At 39.5% G+C, this 21,166-nt stretch overlaps 1 protein-coding gene across 1 annotated transcript in view; it reads left to right on the forward strand.

Moving 5' to 3' along the window:
- The window catches only part of RELN (reelin), a 346,725-nt gene that overhangs the window by 128,076 nt on the left and 197,483 nt on the right, over positions 1 to 21,166 (forward strand). Inside the window, exons 22-28 of the mRNA XM_085894992.1 lie at positions 3,437 to 3,549; positions 4,467 to 4,610; positions 8,750 to 8,939; positions 10,774 to 10,979; positions 16,579 to 16,750; positions 18,066 to 18,260; positions 19,919 to 20,154. Of these exons, the coding sequence (XP_085751118.1) occupies positions 3,437 to 3,549; positions 4,467 to 4,610; positions 8,750 to 8,939; positions 10,774 to 10,979; positions 16,579 to 16,750; positions 18,066 to 18,260; positions 19,919 to 20,154 (1,256 nt within the window). The remainder of the gene's footprint in view (positions 1 to 3,436; positions 3,550 to 4,466; positions 4,611 to 8,749; positions 8,940 to 10,773; positions 10,980 to 16,578; positions 16,751 to 18,065; positions 18,261 to 19,918; positions 20,155 to 21,166) is intronic.

Genomic DNA, 21,166 nt, shown 5'->3' on the forward strand with positions numbered 1-21,166 from the left:
GGGATGCACGCTGCACCATCATGTCTTTTGTGGGACGGGATGCACGCTCCACCATCATCTCCATTGTGGGACGGTATGCACGCTGCACCATCATCTCCATTGTGGGACGGTATGCACGCTGCACCATCATGTTCTTTGTGGAATGGGATGCACGCTGCACCATCATGTCTTTTGTGGGACGGGATGCACGCTCCACCATCATGTCCTTTGTGGAATGAGATGCACGCTGCACCATCATGTCTTTTGTGGGACGGTATGCATGCTGCACCATCATCTCCATTGTGGGACGGTATGCACGCCGCACCATCATCTCCATTGTGGGACGGTATGCACGCTGCACCATCATCTCCATTGTGGGACGGTATGCACGCTGCACCATCATCTCCATTGTGGGACGGTATGCACGCTGCACCATCATCTCCATTGTGGGATGAAATGCACACCGCATCATCATGTCCTTTGTGGAATGGGATGCCTGCCACATTGCTTTACCTCAGAAAGTGGAAGTGTCAAATACAGAGCTCAATGGGTTCTTATTTTTTGGGGGGTGTTTTCATGCCATATGTTGGTATGGCATCAACATGGCAGCATATAAAATACTATTTCATTTATTGAAGTCGTCGAATACCGATCAAAGTTTCAGTGTGAGTAAAATTCACCAAGTAACTCTTGACAGGAAACACCACATCAAAAAAAGGAACATAATATGAATATACAGATTTGCTTACATATACTTTTATTTTATAATATTACAAGTAAGTTCATCATTAATGTCTATCAAAGTTGTGTTTGTGGTCAACATTCGTGGGGTGGGGGGTATAGGAAAGGAAAGATGAAAAACAATGTATTGGACCTAAAAAACACGAGCAGGACCTAAAAACCCACAACTCCGAAATATGACAGAAAACAGGGGAAAATACTTATGAATCACAAACTAAACACCAAACTTTGTTGAAAAATATAATGAATTTAATCAGCTAAAATTAATTAACTGTTTTGGACAATTTCTTTCGCATGTGCAATGACGTTTCCTTCCTCTTACGGTTCATATATGCACATGTAGATGTACTACCATAACCAAGAAGGAGATCAGGTCAAGTTATAACAAGATTACGTAGATTGTGTAGCTTACAAGTCAGACGTGATGAAGGAAAGCCTACATTTGCATTTTTTTTTCCTCTGTTGTTTTCTTGCTTGCGAATTTACTGGTTTCCAGAGGAAATCAAGGTACAGAGTGATTTCTGTTTTTAGATCCTCGAGGAGGATCTCTAATTCTTACTCACGTTGTTGTTCTTCATCTTCTTCTTGTGGACTTTTTTGTTTCACAGCCTACAGTTTTCATCGAAACTTCCTGAAACTTGGCATATATATATATATATATATATATATATATATATATATATATATATATATATATATATATATATATATATATATGTAAAAATACCCGGGCGCAGACAGTAACCATCTCCGATTTTGAAAATTCCTCCTAGAAAAACAGTTATGACGTCAAAATATCTCCACTAATGGAAATCGCCTAAAAAATTATCTCAAACTAGGCAAGCTTTATGAATTCTGTTTGCGGGAATCGAACAGGGAATTATCAGAGATGAATTACCACACATATGATACATCACTATGACGTCATCTCAATTTTTATGACGTCATTCCTATTTTTTGACATTTTTTGTTTGATAACCCAGAGTTTTCATCGGATCTTCGTGAAACTTACCATGTATATGCAGAAAGCCCACCGCAGGCAGTAACCATCTCGGATTTTGGAAATTCTTCCTAGAAAAAAAGTTGACGTCATAATATCGCCGCTAATGGAAAGCGCCTACACCATTATCTCTGAAACTAGGCAAGCTGTTTGAATTTTGTTTGCGGGAATCAAGCCGGGCATTAGCACAGATAATTTATCGCAAACCTGATACATCACAATGACGTCATATTCGTTTTTTTTGACATCATCATTAAGAGGACGAGGATCTTAGCTCATTTGAGTTTGTTTTATTCGAGAACCCTAACTATTTCCCTTACACTAAAAAGACTATATCAGTTAAGAACCGAATATTTTGCAGAAATGTAGCCTAATGTGACAGAAAGAATGTTCAACGAGAAACACGTATTCTTCCACAGTGAGCGCCATGGCGTGACTGAGTGAAAACCGTTAAACGTCACTGCCGATAACTCTCAGGATCATGTCACGTCTTTCTGTAACATTAGACTCCATTCATGCAAAATATTTTGTTCCTAACAGATATCGTTTTTAGTGTTTGGGAATTATTTCAGGTTTTCGAATAAAACAAAAACAAAATCACCCTGTATCAGTTGCTGGATGAACCCATGCAATGTCACATGGCTTGTGAGGGATCAATTTTGCACTGGAATGGCAGGGACAGAACGACCAGCTATGAGGTTGTGGAAAACTGCTAGCAGACCCATTTCTTTGTTTTTGAGGGAGCACCAGCTCTGAAATCTCAACCTCCTGTTGAGAATTGTTTAAGGTTCTCGAATACCAATTACCCTCGGGTCGTTGGATTTCACTACCTCCAGATGAGAAAGATAAGATTCAGTAGTGCTATCCCATGAAAGAGAGCCAAACACAATGGCACTATGGATGAAGGCCTTGTACACTGCTATCAGTGTGACCTAGATGAAGGGACGTGACCCTTCGAGTTTAATTTGCAGTGGATTAAAGTATGAGGAACAGCTCTGATGTACAGGTTTCTCAGATGAATGCATTGATACCTGTTTAATTTATTCTTGATACAGAAATCTAATTTCAGGAGGGCTGCTGGCAGCACTAATCCATAAGTTTGCATGTGCAATGAGCCAATAGCTGGATAGCTGTCTGCCTGTTGCAATGATCCATAAATTTGCAAGCAGCAGTTCTCATGATTAGTGTTGCAATCATAATCGAGATCCAGAATCACCAACTTGTTTTGATTTAAGCAGTGAATCAAAGGTGCATAATGATTGCTTTCAGGACTGTGTTTTTGAGGTTGTCTAACAATTAGATTTCCGACTTGATGGGTCATGGGGGATAATTTAAGGACCAAATTATCTTCATTTGGGAGGATTCCTGAATTCTAGAATAAGATATTAAGGTCCTTGTGAATGTTTCAATCCTTCCCACTGGCACCTTAAGCCTGGTGTTGGCATAATGGTTAAGGTGGCTGGCTTAAATCCTAGGGTCTTGAGTTTGAACCTCTGTCATTCCATTCAACAACACCAGGTGGGTTCATTCAGCCCAGAAACAACATGTGGGCGATTCAGCCCTTTTGAGGTCGGCAAAATGAGTACCAGCTTACTGGAAACAGGAGGCACTGCATCAGTGGCACAGTCACGCTGCTAGCAATGATGAAACCAGCAGCCATAGGCTGCATACGAAATGATGATGATGACTGACACCTTCACTATCGCCGTCTGACAGAAATGCCTGCCTGGAATGCCGAGCTGTGATGAGTTTCGAGCTGCAAGTGAGTTCTATCCATCTCAGTTCAAGCAATGGCAACGTGTGACAATGGCCCTGCCTGCTCATTGCTGGTGAGGACCTGCCATTATAACATTCAACAGGAAAATTGTCTGTGAGTTTGATGCTCATCATCCCCAAATGACCTTTGCTTAATGATGCACACACAATTCATCATTGAAGAATATGTTATTTGTTGTTTTGTTTTTACATCAAAATTCCTGTTTCATGTTCCTATCGAAACGCATAACTCACAATTCTGGTCCCTAGGTTAAAACCCAACATCATCTGGTGATGATCCATTTTGTTTATCCAATGCTTTTCTTTCCCACTGGCATTCCAACGTGTGAGAGAAATCGTTGCTTTTTTGTTCTGAGGCCCGATTTTGCATTTTTAGTGTTTTTGGTGATCAAAGTAAGTTTTCAGGTTTGAAGCAAAAGATGTATCACGTTGTATCATGCTTTTGCCTACATACAGGTAAAGGGGGCTTAAATAAGGCACATTGTTGTTTCAAATGTAAATCATTTCTGCTGCATGCATCTAACCTGTTCAGATCTAAACCAGCTGACAGGGTGTGTTCAAGGTATACACACTCACCTTTAAGCTGTCTAGCCTGGGTTTGAATCTTGACCTGGTGTGTTTCACAGGCAGGGTGATTCATCAATATGTGTGCCATCCCTCGGATGGACGTTGAACTGGTCACAGGGTGGATGTTAAAGATCCAATGGTGCTTTTCGTGTGCTAGAAGTCGCTGATGGATGTTAAAGATCCAATCTTTATTGGCTACCAGCCACTTGGTCAACAAGGAGTAGGCGATTTATTGACGACACCTTGGAAAAAAAAATTCAAATTCCTGCGTTAATCTGTGGCGCCATGACATCAGTTGCACATCTCAGCCTCAGTAATGGTCCAACCTCTCGACCAAATTTGTGAGTGAATCCTAATCGAATATACTTTTGCTAATAATGACTTGTCCACAATTCCTCTTCAGGTCAAGCTCAACACGTTTTCGTTGGCAGCAAGGACCTACTTCAGGTGGTAAAGGAGATATGTGGGCCTTGGATGACCTTTACATTGGTCAAGCATGCCCAGCATTCTGTCATAACCACGGACACTGCAATCATGGTACTTGCAGGTAGTGTGGTATTTTTGGATTCGGAAAGATAATATGATGATGATGATGATGTTTGTTTTCTTGATATACGAGCAGAGCCTACCCGTCGCTTCGCTGACGGACCAATTAATCGTCCTGTTTGCCAAAAATTGCGATGTTTTCTTCACACAATGTGCTGGGCTCCCTCAGGTTATTATTTTTCCCACTTTGACAGGCCACTCAATTTTGGGCGATAAGAAGGAAAAGACAAATTTACCCGTGCAAAGAGTGCTTTAACCCCTCTCCCCCAGCCCCTCCCCATCCCCATCCTCACGTCCCGCTCACCCCTCCCCCCCCCTCTTTACCTCTCGTTCATCCTGATGTCCATTCCACTTTCTGAAACCCGCATATGGAGATAATGGCGTACACACGTACACACACACACACACACACACACACACACACACACACACACACACACACACACACACACACACACACACACACACACACACACACGCTTGGCTGATATCGGAAATTTTTCAGGAATCGGCAGGTTTGAGTCAGTGTGATTACCAACTACAGTACAGACTGTATAAAAGCCAGAAACTTTGAGTAGCTTTCACCGAAAAACAACGTTACATTTATATAGATATTTCAGGGATATGTTCACAAACATTATTCTTTATAAACAGCTGCGTGTGATGGGTGGGAAAAAAAATTGGCTCGGTAATTTAGAAAACACGTTAATACGGCAAACGGCTCAGAAATTGGGTGTTATCAAATTTATTCAGCCTTGAAACTCACAAAGAGAAATCACATAATCTTTCTAAAGCACAACCAATTCATAGAAAATAACCAATTACTTTAGACACAGCCACGAGTACAAAGGAAAATGCAATCACTCATTCGCTGCTGAGGTGAAAAGTTAAAACCTACTCAATGCCTTTACCTCCATCCTGGGCGTATCAAGGTAATGTGTTACCTGGGCAGTAATTCTTGACGTCACACGTTCCAGGCGTACCCGACTCCATTAAAGCATCAGTGAAATTTGTTTTTTTTTCACACTTAAAAGTAATGGTTGGTCTCCTGCTAAGATTGTCAAATCACCGGGTGAGTAGCCTCCACTTCTGTGTGGAAAACACAGCCTGTTCCAAGTTACGTACGAAGTTACGCACAGATATAGTACATGAACAGGAGAACCACAAATACTTACCTTTAAATATAGATCTTTAAATGTGGAATTCAAGTGGAAAATTAGTTAAATTCAATTCAAAAATATATCAAACAACAGAAAACACAATGTCATTCTATGCTTTTCACTGCTCAAAACAACATGATGGAATTCCGAACACGAGGTCGATGAACGTTATTACCTCTGCCACTGAAGGTGAAGGAGGTTATTTTTTCACCCCTGTCTGTCTGTTCGTCTTTGTTTGTTAATTGCCGGAATCCTTCGGATTTCGGCAATTATGTTGGTCGGTTGTGTGTCATTTTGTGTGTCTGTCTGTCTGTTTGTTTGTGTGTTTGTTTACCCTGGAGCAGCCACACTGTTTCAGCGATCATGACCAAACTGGGTAGAGATGTCGGCCATGGTCTAACTTAGAGAATTGTCGTTTTTGGTGAATCTAGCTCAAAGGTCAAGGTCAAGGTCACCAAAAAACCGAAATTCTTATTTTTGCAATAACGGCCGCTAAAATGGTCGTATCGACCTCAAACCAAATCCAAAATGTGCATCTTCCAATTCTGCATCCAACCATATGTCTCATTGGAGTGTCACACCAACACCCTTCCTCGTAGTCGGGGGTCGAATGTCAGGATCAGGGGCAAAAATTTCAAATTGTGATAAAAACGCCATTTCAAGTCCGATTGACTTCCAAGTTATGATCATGACCAAACTAAGTGCTATAACTCATTAAACAGTAGCACTATCGACTTATAAGTACCAAATTGATTTCCAGGTTTTTGTTTTTTCAGAGATCATGGAGATATGACAAAGTTATTCAGGCAATTCCTTGCTCAACGAGCAATTTAATTTGCTTGTTTGTGTGCATGATATCTCAAAAAGTTGCAGATGGATTCGGATGAAATTTTGTGGACAGGTTCGGTGTGTGACATTGATCTGGGTATTTTGGATTTTGGATTCATGCACTACCTTGGAGTTCCCTTAGTATGCATGCAAAGTTTCAGGCCACGAGGTTTAATGGTTTTGAGGAGACACACACAATGACTGACATACTGACTGACACACACTGACATTTATTGTTATTGCAGAAGATCCATCATTGTATGTAAGTTTGCGTCTTCCCTTCTCCCTCTTTGTTGCTATTAATTCACATGGTTTGTTCTGAACTGCTCGGTCCATCCACCTTTTCCCCCATATTCTTTATAAATTTATCAACATATATAAAAATGAAAAGCATGGTCCGTCCATCTGTGAAGCCGTGTGATTATACTGTGTGTTTGGTAATTACATATTGTTTGAACATGGGTTGTGGACTGCATTTACATCTATTAATTAGGTACTCTTGGAATGTTCCTTTCATGGTGAAGCCATGTGACGATATGTCTATTTATTATGTACTGTTTGAATGTCAGTTGCACCCTGACTTCACACACGTACATCTATAAATTACATACTATTGGAATGTGACTTTCGATCCTTTGGACTACTGAGACCCCTTCGACCATTGAAGACCCTTTAAAACTCCCAAGACCTTTAAGATCCTGTAGAAGAATTGTCAATTCCTCCTGCACTTTTGAGTCATTTATTAAAACAAAACGTGCACATATGGAGAGACAGAGGTGATGCAAACAAGCAACACACTCTTCCTCTGATTCTGCAGTACATGAAGACTTTGAATTCTTATATAATATTCAATAAGACGATGTCTGGTCATCCTATAGACATAATGAGGCCAAGGGTGACGTTTTGGGGTTCAGGGGAGGGATCACTCGTAGCCTTTTCACAGTAGCCATTCAGAGGTTAGCTTAAATTCAAAGGTCTGGGGAATATTTATGACCTGAAAGTTGATGGGAGTTCTGTACATTATCGTCACACACATTCCATTTAAGCAAGACTCCTGCTTCCAGCCAGACTTTCAGACACCAGTATATAATTATTATATAATTATTTAATGGAATGGTGTGTCCCTTAATAAGCTAAGTAGATGATTCTATAAAGATGAAAGAATATTTTGAAGGCCAGTCTGTTTTGGGGAACAGGGATATTTTTTTACTTATCAGACTGGTAACCTTCCAATGCAGTCAAGAGATATAAGGTCATTTAAAATGCAAATATATTATTAAAAATAGATACATGTTCAAGCACATAGATGTAATAATCATGTTGTATTTGAATACATTTCCCTTTAAAGGGTTATTACAATACATTGTGTTATATGCTACAAATATTTACTTTTTCAAGTTAATTATCAATCAATTTTAATTGGCAACATTTTATTTTATTTTATTTTTTTATCACCCTTAAACCAATTATGCTAATTTTGGAGAAATTTGCATCCACAACCCCAAATACGCCTAAGGTCCAAAATACCCAGATGATCCAAAAGTATCCGAAGACCCTGAAGACCCAAAAGACCCAGATGACTCAAAAGGACCCAGAAGACCCAAAATATGCTGAAGACCCAGATGACCCAAAAGTCACGCACATCCTTCTGTAACATTAGGCTACATTTACACAAAATATTAGGTTCCTAACAGGTATAATTTTTAGTGTACGGGAATTATTAGGGTTCTTGAATAAATAAATAAATCAGCTTGTATATACATACATTGTAACACTTAACACTGCGTGTACACATTGTCTTGGGTCGCTCACCTGCAGTGAGAACAACAAGGCTGCAGTTATTTTTGGATATTTTCATTTATGGATGTTTTCAGATGGTTCTGTTATTTTTTTCCCCGGTATATCGGCTTCGATGTCCGTTGGCACATGAAATTTCAACTTTCTACATCACCCGGAAGGTACCGAACATTAATATTTGTCAGTCATTGAGTCATTCAGTCAGTGAGTCAGTCACCGAGTGGTTATAATGAGCTTTATATATCAGGTATGACTTCATATTTTCATAAACATGACCGCAGGTCATTAATATTTTGATTTTGTTGCTGTCCTTTCTAAAAAATTGTGATTCTTTCCTTGCCCGCATTTTGACAAGATGTGATGAAGGCTTTGTGGGCTCTGAGTGCCTACCCCGAGAATGGTCTACTCCGCAATTCCTTCACTGCGATTTCGAGAGTGCAGCCTCATTGTTCGACAACTGGATCGAGGTTGCAGGAGGAAATATAACTCGGCCAGAAGAAGGTTGTGGCCTAGTGACTGCAGGATCCGCTCTCTTCTTCCACAAGGTTTCAATTTAATTTCATCGTGAAGCTGTGATTTACCTTGCTGTAAAATGTACAATCTTGAACAAGCTCAACATTTTTGCCGATGTTTTTCTACTTGGAATTGAAGAGACTAATCGCAAAGTATGCATGCCAAAAAACAAAATATGGTTATTGGTATGCTGGCAGGTGTACCCTGCATTGTCTGATACTGTTCTAATCCTGTTGGCCTTGTGAAGAAATCATATTTTGCTTTTTTTTCTATTTTTGTGGGAGCTTAAAATGCTTCCCTATGCCCACGAAGGAATAATATCATTTAATATTACCCACGAAGGAATAATATCATTTAATATTACCTTTCACATAGCTACAATGGCTTAATCACTATATATAGCGATTTTTTTTTAAATCCCCCCAAAATCAAACTTTTTTTTTTCTCAAAATTCACAAATTTTTGGCCTAAAACACTTCCTGGCATTTACTGATTAGCCTCTAAAAGTTTTTGATGAAGATCCGTTTGGCCATATCTGAGAAAAATGGTGACGCACACAGACACACAGCCAAACATCTCTCTTATCGGATAGGTTCCAAGCATGACTTACTTTTTCTCATTCATACAGCTAGTTTCACTATTAAGGAAGGATCAGTTGGGCTTGAGCAATAAAACTATTTTTTAAAGTTAGATAAACACTTTATGTTCCCCATTTCACACAAAAGTCTTGGTTCAACATAACACTTGTAACTACAGAGTTCATGGAAAACCTTACCCCACGCAGTCTTGAAGAACATGGGAAGAGTCTTTTCAACTCTTGCTTTGTGTTTCCGAGCACGATCTATATCAGCTTTGTTTGTGGATTGAGAATAACAGGCACGATGGTAACCATACAAATTTGATGGGTCCAATGGAACAGTCCAGAGCTGAACCTTCTGTCAAGTTTTCTCAGAGAAACTGACGATTTTGAAACTATCTTTAAGAAAAAGATTCACTAAACAAAGAAACAGATCCTTTTGAATGAAGTTACCTTTGTTGTTGCATCACTTGGCACATCCTTTTTGTCTGAATCTCGCTGTTACTGCCCCCTTCGAGCGCACTGCAAATTTGATTGGTTGACACGCCATAAATTTGGCCAAAGTACTGCTAAACTGGAGGTTTTCGAAGTACAAACAAGGTGATTTGTGTTCTGCAGTGTTCAAATATGTAATTCAATTTAAATAAAATATAAGTTTTAAAGACTGCAAGCTGGCAGTTATTCCACCTCTTTTTGCACCACCTTATTTAGTTATTCATGCCTGTTGTTTGTGTCCTTAAAAACAGTAAGTTTCCTGTTTGGAATGTTTTTCAATTTTGTTTGACTGCCAGACTAAAAGAATCACTGAAGCTGTGCGCGTGCTTGCTTTACCGCAAGTGCGTATGCCTGCTTGGGATGGGATGCCGTACAATTTGCCAAATTCAGAGCCAAAGTACTGCTAAGCTGGAGGTTCATGTTCAATCCCTGTTCTGATTTGTGTTCTATGGCATTCAAAATATAAAATTCAATTGAAATTAAGTAGTTACTCGATCATAGACTGACGTCTGTCATTCAGGTGCAGAGTGAACTGATTGCTTAACCATGCTTTGTACTGCATACTCAGGGTAATTACTTGTATTTTTCTGATTCTCACCTGTGTTGAATTGGTTATTTTGCATCAATATCATGTTGCATGACATTTGGGTGGAGTAATTCTTGAGCAATACAAAGGTTTAGCATTTTTGTCATGTAATTTATGATACATTCTGATTAGCATGTTGTTACATCAACACACTATTATATGTTATTGTCATGGTGTAAGTGCAACCCCCTCATAATGCTGTGCTCAGGATGGCGTGCGACATGCAGTTACAAGAGACTTTGACACGTCACGAGCAGACTTTGTGCAATTCACAGTACACATTGGAGGGAATTCTGTTACATGCAATATCCCTGACCGACGTGAAGAAGGTGTCCTGCTGCAGTTCAGCACTAATGGCGGTATTAGCTGGAGACTGCTCATCGAGCTGTATTACATGGATTATTCAATGCCACGGTGTGTGTACATCATCTGAACTTGTTCCATATTCAATCTAACATTAAAAAAATATATAGGATGAGCTGTGCCATATCATATTTGAAATATTCTGAAGAGCCTCAACAGGTCTAAATCACACACACTTCAGGAAGGATCTCTTTAAAATATCATGACATTTGTCGCCACTTGAATAATTTTTGGATTTTGATTTTGCGATATGGTTCAAAAACGAAATTTCATAATTCATTTTATCACATTGAAATTCAATCATTAAAATGGGGTTCTCCAACATAAGTGTGATTCATGGTAATGAGGTTCGTTATAACTAGTGTTCCTTGTAATATAATTCTGTCTTTGCAGTGCAATAGTGCATGATGTGGCTTTTGACATTTGTGACCAATGCTGAAAGGACAAAGTTTTTCAAAGTTTTTGCACTGTTAAGGCACATCACGAAAAATTAGAAAACTCACTAGCATGTGTCATCACTTATTCAATGGACAGCCAACATGCTCTCCTTCATACTTCCCCCATCTCTATACAGTATGATAGGTGAGACCTGAGTGTAAAGATTTTTGAGATATAACCATGATATTGCTTTGACTGATGCTTCAAATTAAGCACAACCTAAACCAGTCTGTTCAAGGCAAAAAGACTTCTCATTATTTTCCAAAAGCCTGGTTCTTGCACTATTCTGGTGAGCGAAGATGCCACAATAAAAATGGGGGGAGGGGGGTCATGTGAATGTGATAGGAAAGTGATAAGCACTGTGAAAAAAAATCAACACCACAGGGGAAATGCCAAGTCCAAAAATGAAGAGGGGCAGTCTGGGTAGTAAAGCAAAGAAAGAAGGTGGGAAAATATAATCAGGATGTGGGTGCTGCAGATAATTGGCCCACAATGAAATAAGGTGCCAGGAGGGATCAGGGAGCTTTAAAGAAAAACAAGGAGCATTCTAGATCGTGGTACTAACAGTGAAACTTAGTGGTTTTAGGAGGGCCTTCTAGAATCCCTGCACGGTGCAGCTTTAGTCGTGTACTTGCAGAGAAGGGGAGCCGAGATAATGCACCAGATGAGAGGCAGCCTCCCAGGGTGCTCCACCCGGTTTCGAGCCCTCGCTTTCTGGAAGCAAGCCTATGGAAAGACTGACTCCAACAGTGCCCTCGGGGGTACTGCCGAACCAGGAACACGACCCGTAATGCAGAAAGAACCCACACAAACCCCTCATCTGGCAGACCATTCCAAAGAACTTGGATCAGACCCAATGTTCTTGCAATTTGTACTGACAATCTCGCAACTTGCAATTGCCATCAAAAGTTATCCTACTTCAATTCAACTGCTTACCATGCTTGTGCATGGAATGAAAACAGAGACAGCAAGTTTATAAAAATGAACAATTATTTCATTACTGCACACATATTCACAATCACTCTACTAATGGTGTTAATGGAATAATTACACAAGTAAGTATTGATTCTCAAAACTCTTCAACATCATAAAACGAGTTAACCACAAATGAATCTTCAAATCTCCTTCACTTTAAGAAATAATAAATCATAATTTTTTCCCATTTCTCTTGATCTATGCACAGAGAAATAGACATGAAATACAAGCATACAAACACACATGGAAGTTAATGTGTGAGCTCACTTTAATTTTTTTTTTCACCACGTGGACCAAGTTGGCTAACTATAGCTTTATTACCCCATGCACGCCAAGCAAAAGGTGGGGTTAAGCAATTGGTTCATGTCAGTCCAGCCGTCTGTCTGTAAATGTTAGTTTATGATTGAGGAATGACATATATTTAATTATATTTTGATCACAAATCGGAACCTTAATCGGAACATCAAACCTGCCGTTTAACAGTACTTTGTCTCAAATTCGTCCCGATCAGTGATTGCGTATGCGCAGGGACGAGTGAGATTCTAAACAAAATTACTCCGTCTGCCTGTCTGGCACTCAAACAAAATTGAAAACCATTCCAAACAGGAAAGTTACTGTTTTTAAGGACGTCATAAAAGAAATACAACAGGCACAAATAATTCACGTAATATGTTGGATAGGGTGGTGTAATAGACACTGCGACAAAGGTGGTAAAACGGCAGTAAATTCTGGCATTGATTTATTTATACGACTTTTACAATCTTTATTTTGTTTAAATTGAATTATGTACCGTACTTGAACACCGTAGAACACAAATTGCCTTCTTTGCACTTCCAAAACCATTCTGCTTAGCACTACTTGGACATGTCAAACAGAGTGATGTATTAGACCGCTTCAATAGTGCTAAACTTTAGGAATTCTTTTAAACGATCGTTAAAATCATTATTTCATTTAAATTTAAGTATATACTTAAACACTGCTCGGGGTAACATGTTCTATGAACTCTAGTTGTCAATGTTCTAATGGTGCTGACATGAGGGAAAGGGAATCTGTGTTAGTTTTTCTCATGATGCAAAGCCATGACCCCACTATGGATGCGACATGGAGGTCACCTCCTTGTTGTGCTCTCTTGAGCGATGACAGGTTAGAAACTCTGCCTCCATGGTCCCACCTGGATACATCAAGGCCACTCTCATGCCTTGGCCCAGCTCCGACCTTGGGTGATCCAAAAAAGATGCAGCTGCGACTCAAAAACTTGTTTATTCGTCCAAGAGCACCCTGCTTTGACATTGCTACTCCACTTCAGCTCCACATACTTACCCCATATTAGAATGCTTTGTGTTGAAGCTCTTCTTGGCTTCGTCTTCACTGTTGCCATGCTACTCCTCAACAACTCACGGTGCATGTCCTTTATAGGAAAATCAGCCAATGAAGAATCAGCGAAGGGATAATTGCCATAAGAGCATGTTTTCTTCTCACTCAATCTCCAGCATCATCCAAACCATTACATTCCCTTTATTCCCACCAATCCAGGTGTCTAATACTTCATATAAACTAACAGATAACACGTCGCTTCGTTGACGGGAATACCAATCTTTGCTGCAATGGCTATTCTATGGGGCAAGTCGCAAGTTGGTGTTTGCAGTTTCTCCACGTGTGCCCATGTATCCACACACAAACCTTACTTCCTTTTTCTTTCTTTTTTTTTGCATCACAAACCTTCCTGGGAGTTCCCTGAATCCACTTGGTTTCATCAAACCGTTGTTGGTTTCATTGACATCCGGGAAACCTTTCTCAAGTTATCGTTTGCCAAACAGACAGGCACGGCTCTTTTTACGGCACATATGCACTTGAGAGGAATTTTTGAGATCACGTGCCTCCTCCCCTCTGTAAAGCACCATGTTACATCAGACTGCCGTCCCTCACCTATCGAGTAAAGAGAGTACAATGCAGAGGGGAAGAGAGAAATTCTGTCATTTTTGCTTACGTAATAAATAGATAGTATAGTGTTTTGACCGACAAGTTTTAAGAGAAAATAAATATTAACTTTCACCCTTTAAAATCGTGTGGATAAATTATTGAAATATCTGCTGCTGTTTTTGTTTGTATCCTTTTCTCACTTGCGCTGCAAGTCGAACGACCTGCTTTGTGATGCTTTAAAAGGCGGTGTGTTTGATAGGGCGATATATCACTGTTGTTTGAATAAAATGGAAATGTTGAAAAAAAAGTTTTGAACACAGCAAGCGTTTCATCGACATGAGAAACGAGATTGCATGAGACTCACCATTAATGCAAGTGAAGAAGAAGATGAAGGAGGAGGAGTTTTTGTTCTAGTGTATTAAAATGAGTATGGTTTAGATTTGTGAAGATTCGGAATCAATGTTGCGGATAAAATATATTCGTAGAGAGAGGGATAAGTGGTTGTGTTTACTTCCTGAGCTGTTAGTTTCATTGAAATCCGTTAATCCATTCTCAAGTTAACAAAAAAGGATTTCTGGGCGATCCGCCCCTCCATGCAGGGATAGGCAGCTTTGCAAGTTGGCTTTTGCAGTTTTGACATGTGTGCCCACGTACCCATGCACACAAACCAACCATTCATTCATTCATTTATTTATTATCTTGCCAAACGAAGTTTTTGCAAGATATGTTAGTCAGCTTGTATGTTTTTTTTTTTGTTTGTTTGTTTTTTGTTTTGTTTGTCTGTAATCACCTATAAAAAATTCTGCAGAGCACAGTTATCATTGGAAATTTTTGTAACCGCTTATCAGAGGCCTATAGAGGTCCCTTTCAGTGCACAAAATTTTGAAGGTCAAGGTCAAAGGTCAAGGTCACTTTGTCACAAATCAGGGGAGTCGACGAAACCCTTATTTTTTGAGTAATTTTGATCAGATCGTCTTCAAACTTCATGGGAATATAGTTCATGGTCTGGCGCTCAGCTGGTTAATTTTTGGTGGCGATTGGCATTGACCTTCATGGTTAGTGCCTGAGGTCAAACATATTTGACCCCAAGGTCAAATTTTCCAGTTTTAGGAACCATATCGTGTAGTACCTCAAATTGAACACCTCGATGAGTGCTTTCTAGATACGTCAAGCTTGAGACATTATGACGTCATTTGGTGACGTTATGAGGCAAACACATATTTTTCATGGTTACTCTGAAGAACGATTCTCATCGGAATCTCTCGTAGGCAGATATTCCTCAAGGAGTCGCTCCTGGTGGATAGCAGCTCTGTTCACCTCAGTGTGACCTTAAAGAAGTCACACGTGGTCACCTTTTGGCAAGATACAGGTCACCCTGAGGGTGACATTGGTTTATTTATTTGTTGATTGATTGATTGCGTCGCAAACCTTCCCAGGAGTTCCCTGAATCCACCGTCATTTGGATTAATTGAAATCCATTAATCCGTTCTCAAGTTATAATACGGCAAACAAAAAGACAGAGAGACACGGCTCCTTTTATAATATCGATGTAAGGTATATGGTGTGATGTCCACAAATCTGTGCCTTATGTTGGGATGTCTATTATTTACTAAACTGGTCTAAGACGATCATTTGTGGACATCAGTGGAAATAACCCGGTGAGTCAGTGGAAATACCTGTAGGTACGTCCCCCAATGCAACTCTCTCTAAAAGTTGCAAATGAGCAATCTTTCCATGGCTTTGAGACAATGGATCATGATTCAGGCATTGTCTTAACCAATTAACTTGACACCTGATTAAGTACCAGTCCAAACTGGTACTGCAACAATGGCTGTAATTCTTGGTGGTTTACACGTACTTATTTTTTTATTTTCTGCACACAATATTTTAGACAAAAGACAATACAGACATGAAAAAGGTATACTCCAATATCTCACAGCAGACACAAAAAGCAAATTCTAAAATGGAAAGAAGTTGAGGCCGTACACACAAACGATGGATTGATGTTATCAGAGAGGAATTTACAAATAAATTTGAAAATTCAGGAAGTGATTGCTATGGCCAGAGACATATAAATATGTAATGATTTTGTCCGGCCACATCGTTTATCACCAAGCTATTGACAGAAAAGAAAGAAAGATAAATTTATTTGTTTATTACATACAAAAGGTTATATTATATCATTCATTTTAATATCTCACCCCATAGCTTGTAACATTGTTTCTGAACATTCCACAGTCATTTCAAAAGTTTTTGGTGTTTTTTGTCAATCTCAATCAATTTCATAAAATTGTTTTTGTCTTTTTTTTCTCATCAGTTTTGTGCACCAGGAATTGCCCACAGCAGCTCGTGGACCTTGCACCCGTTTTCGCTGGTGGCAACCACAACATTCCGGCGATAACAAGGACCAGTGGTCCATTGACAGTGTCATCATCAGCAGCTCCCATGCCCTGAATTTTGTTCCCCCACTTTCCTCCTCATCCTACCAGGTATTGGTTCATGGTTTTATTCTCAAAACATTGCAGCCACGAGGCTGAATCCTGAAGGATTTATAAAGTAAGAAACAATGGAAGATTATAGTTTAATCGCAACAAAACAACACGTGAATGGAAGTAAAATATCATTAATGTCATTCAACAGTCTGATAATATAGGGCATTGCACTTTTTCGTCTTGTTCAGTTCCACGTTTGATTTCACAGATTATATCATTATGACACAGCTGTCTGAATGATGATGGTTTTAAAGACATGATTGTTTTAAACTAAACCAAACCATGATTTTACGATTGACACTCATTCTCAACATTGCATCTTCATCTCAACATTGCATCTTCATCTCAACATTGTATCTTCATCTCAACATTGTATCTTCATCTCAACATTGTATCTTCGTATCGTGAACATTGTAACTTCATCTCAACATTGTATCTTCGTATCGTGAACATTGTAACTTAATCTCAACATTGTAACATCATCTCAACATTGTATCTTCATCTTAGCATTGTAACTTCATCTCAACATTGTATCTTCATCTTAGCATTGTAACTTCATCTCAACATTGTATCTTTGTATCATGAACATTGTATCTTCATCTCAACATTGTATCTTCATCTCAACATTGTATCTTTGTATCATGAACATTGTATCTTCATCTCAACATTGTATCTTCATCTCAGCATTGTAACTTCATCTCAACATCAGAACTTTATCTCAACATTGTATCTTCATCTCTACATTGTAACTTTATCTCAACATTGTATCTTCATCTCACCATCGTATCGTCATCTTAACATTGTATCTTTGTATCATGAATATTGTATCTTCATCTCAGCATTGTAACTTCATCTCAACATTGTATCTTCATCTCAACATTGTAACTTCATCTCAACATTGTATCTTCATCTCCATCACATTCTGAGACTTGCAATTTACCCTTTAGCTTAATTTAATCCTGTATGAAATCAACACCATCTGACTTTAGAGGTTCCTGACACTAAGTGCCACTACTGGCTGTTACCACGAGATGCTATTTCAGCAAGGAGTGACTGCAACTTGTCTCTCTGCCTGCTTGGCATCTCCCTACTGGCTAGAGGAGTTGTAGCAGGAAATCTGACCTGAAGTGTTCTTTCACTTCTCTAGTAACACAATTATTTAATTTGCATAAAGTTGAAAGCTGCATCTATTAATTCTCTCTCTTTTTTTCCTTTTGGAAGGACAGTCAGTACTGTTATTGCATGTTCTATAAAAGGAGGAATGGTGTTGAAATTTATAACTCCTGTCTTTCTTTGGTTCATTTATCTGCAGAGTTATCAAAGTGAGTTTCCTGCAGCTCTGTCAGATGCCCCAGTTTGGCTGGACACAGCGAATGAAGGCATGCCAGATGAACAGCCATTCTGCAGTCCTCGTGATTCTGCGCTTGTTTTTGGAAAATCAGACGGTGATCGATTTGCCATTACTCGTGATTTTGAGGTTCTTCCTGGGTTTGTGTTGCAGTTCCAGGTCAGTGCTTCATCCTCTTTGCTGCTACAACAATTGATTTACCTTATTTTATTGTGATCTTTATATTTATAAAGATAAAGTTAAAATCTTTAAAAGTTGAATAAGTTAAAATCTTTTTTTTAACTATAATAATAAAATATAAGCAAACAGTGTTAGTGTTAGATAACCATGAGTTTATCATGATGGAAGTATTTGATAGCAGTGATTAAACATGGAGTTTTCCATTTAGTTGAGTGAATTATAGATTTCATTTCCAACTCTGAGCGAGCAAAATGGGGAATATCAAAGTTTGTTTGAAGTTTGGAATGAATGCTATGGAGGACTTGCAGGATAGTCTCACATACTCGCCTCTTAGCAGTCTAACCTGTGTTAGATTCTCGGTGCCACTATAATCTGTCATCCTGGTATTTCCCAGGAAGGGCGAGTAATCAATGTGTGTGCCATTCCTCGGATGGACATTAAATTGAGTTTCCAGTCTACTCGCATTGGTTGGTGGAAGTTAAAAATCCTGCAGTTTCCTCCAGAGAGAGAGAGAGAGAGAGAGAGAGAGAGAGAGAGAGAGAGAGAGAGAGAGAGAGAGAGAGAGAGAGAGAGAGAGAGAGAGAGAGAGAGAGAGAAAGAGAAAGAGAGAGAGAGAACTAGAAAGAGAGAGAGAGAGAACTAGAGAGAGAGAGAGAGAGAGAGAGAGAGAGAGAGAGAGAGAGAGAGAGAGAGAGAGAGAGAGAGAGAGAGAGAGAGAGAGAGAGAGAGAGAGAGAGAGAGAGAGAGAGAGAGAGAGAGAGAGAGAGAGAGAGAGAGAGAGAGAGAGAGAGAGAGAGAGAACGAACGAGAGAGAACGAACGAGAGAGAACGAACGAGAGAGAACGAGAGAGAACAGACACAGAGAGACAGATTGATTCTGGTATCCCAGGCTATAATAAAGTGCAGTATTCCATTGAGCTATGGATAAAGGTCTTGTAGACTGAGTAGTTCAGAGTTACCAAGGAATGGCTTAGCATGATGCAAGATGCCCAATTTAGGCTACTTTTGATATTTTTTCTGTTCAGGAGAGAGTTAGCTGATGATAAAGCCCAGAGATTTGAGATTGAGCACTGCCCATTGGTTGATAGTTCAGTATAAATAAATGTGGGTTTATTTAGCAATCTTTCTGGGCATGCAAGGTGAATCTATGAGGTTTGCCAGGATTGAAAGACATGTTCCATTTGTTCGACCTGCATTAAATTACTGATCAGCAGAGAGTGACGTAGCTGCTGTCTGCCTGTCAGGGGGATGGGTACTGTATGACATCATGTGGACTTGTCTGCAAAAAGAAAGAGATGTTCTTTCAGAGCAGAGCAGAGGTAGTTGTTGAAGAAGTGGAACAAGACTGGTCCAAGATCATGCCTTAGGACACCACAACCTCCACTGGGAGAGAATAAGAGAGGGTTTTGTCAGTAATTTTGATGCACATGCATAGAGAAATTTTGCAGTTACTTTTGAGTGCAATACTTTGAGCTGCTGTTTATTAATAGGATCAGAGTGATCACTAACTTGTGTTTTGAACATCACTTCTACTTTGCATCCATAGCTCATGAGACTGGCTCAATCGAACAAGGCAATCTTTCTGAATTTTACAAATCCAAAGGAATACGCTGACTTGTCATTCTTTCTGATTTCAGTTGAACATCGGCTGTGATAGTGTGTTTAAGACACTGGGCTCAGTACACGTCCAGTTTTCATGTGATACCGGACGTTCATGGTCGCTGGTACAGAAGGAGTGCTATCCAGCAACACTGGCAAACCAAGGCTGTGAGGGGCAATCGAGGAAACTTCACGAAGCTTCAGTGTATCCTGCCGGCATTTTCCCTCATTGGACTCGTGTCACAATACCACTGCCGCACACGACTGCTAACCGGTATCGTGAGGGTGTTATTGCTTCAATTATTTTCTTTACTCCAACCCTTTACTCTTTACTCTCAAGCACCCTCTTTTTCCAAGTTATTGTGATTTTTTCCTCTTCTTACTCACCTCTTTTCACTGGTTCGTTCTCAGTTGGTTTATTCATTTTCTGTTTCATCCCCGCTTTCCCCTTCCTCTTCTTGCTGTGTTTCATCCAGCTTGTGTGCAACTTGTTCACCCCAATGTGACCCCTTTCCCTTGGTCTTACTCTCACTCTCACTTCTACTCTGCTGTTGGTAATGTTCCCCTTTCCATTTTGTTCCCTTTAATTCTGCTCTAGCTCTTTCACAAGCAGGATCATGTACACACACAAACACACAAAGAAATTTTTTAAATAAAAAAGTAAAAACCCTCGTACTCCTCTAATGCTAATTATCTAATCTCAACCACACTATTGGGACCACATCTGTTTTGTACCGGTTTGTTTGAGCTCACATTTCCACTGTATTTCAGGAATTTAGAACAAACGACGAGACCCAGAACTGAAATTATGAAAATTTTATCCACCATCAATAGTTCAGTTGAATTTTAAAATACTGTGCAAAATATGTTCAAAGTACCTTTGTACGGCACAGCTACCTTTGTATACCGATCGTTTTCAGACATGGACCCCCTGCTTTGGCCAACAGGTGCCACGATGGGTAGCAGCACCGATTATTGGTCACCAGTTGCAAGCACAGGGATTGCACTTCATAAATCATCGACAAATTGAACAATAATACACAAGTACAACAGAGTGACCAAATACATGGTTTTTATTTTGTATTCATTTTTCTTTTATCATGACATTCTATTTTAATGTTATGATTCAAAACACAATCTAACAGAAACACATGTGGGTAACATTATTTGTATTTATATCAGATAAGCGACTCCACTATGTCACATCATCCCCAATCCCCATTCATGACCTGTTCTATTGTTGCCGATATTTTTCCTTCGCTCCCACGCTCCAACCCTTTCCCTAG

This window comes from Eptatretus burgeri, chromosome 9 (genome assembly GCF_056783735.1).
Source record: "Eptatretus burgeri isolate ZD-2024b chromosome 9, Ebu_testis_v1, whole genome shotgun sequence".
NCBI classification, from domain to species: Eukaryota; Metazoa; Chordata; class Myxini; order Myxiniformes; family Myxinidae; genus Eptatretus; species Eptatretus burgeri.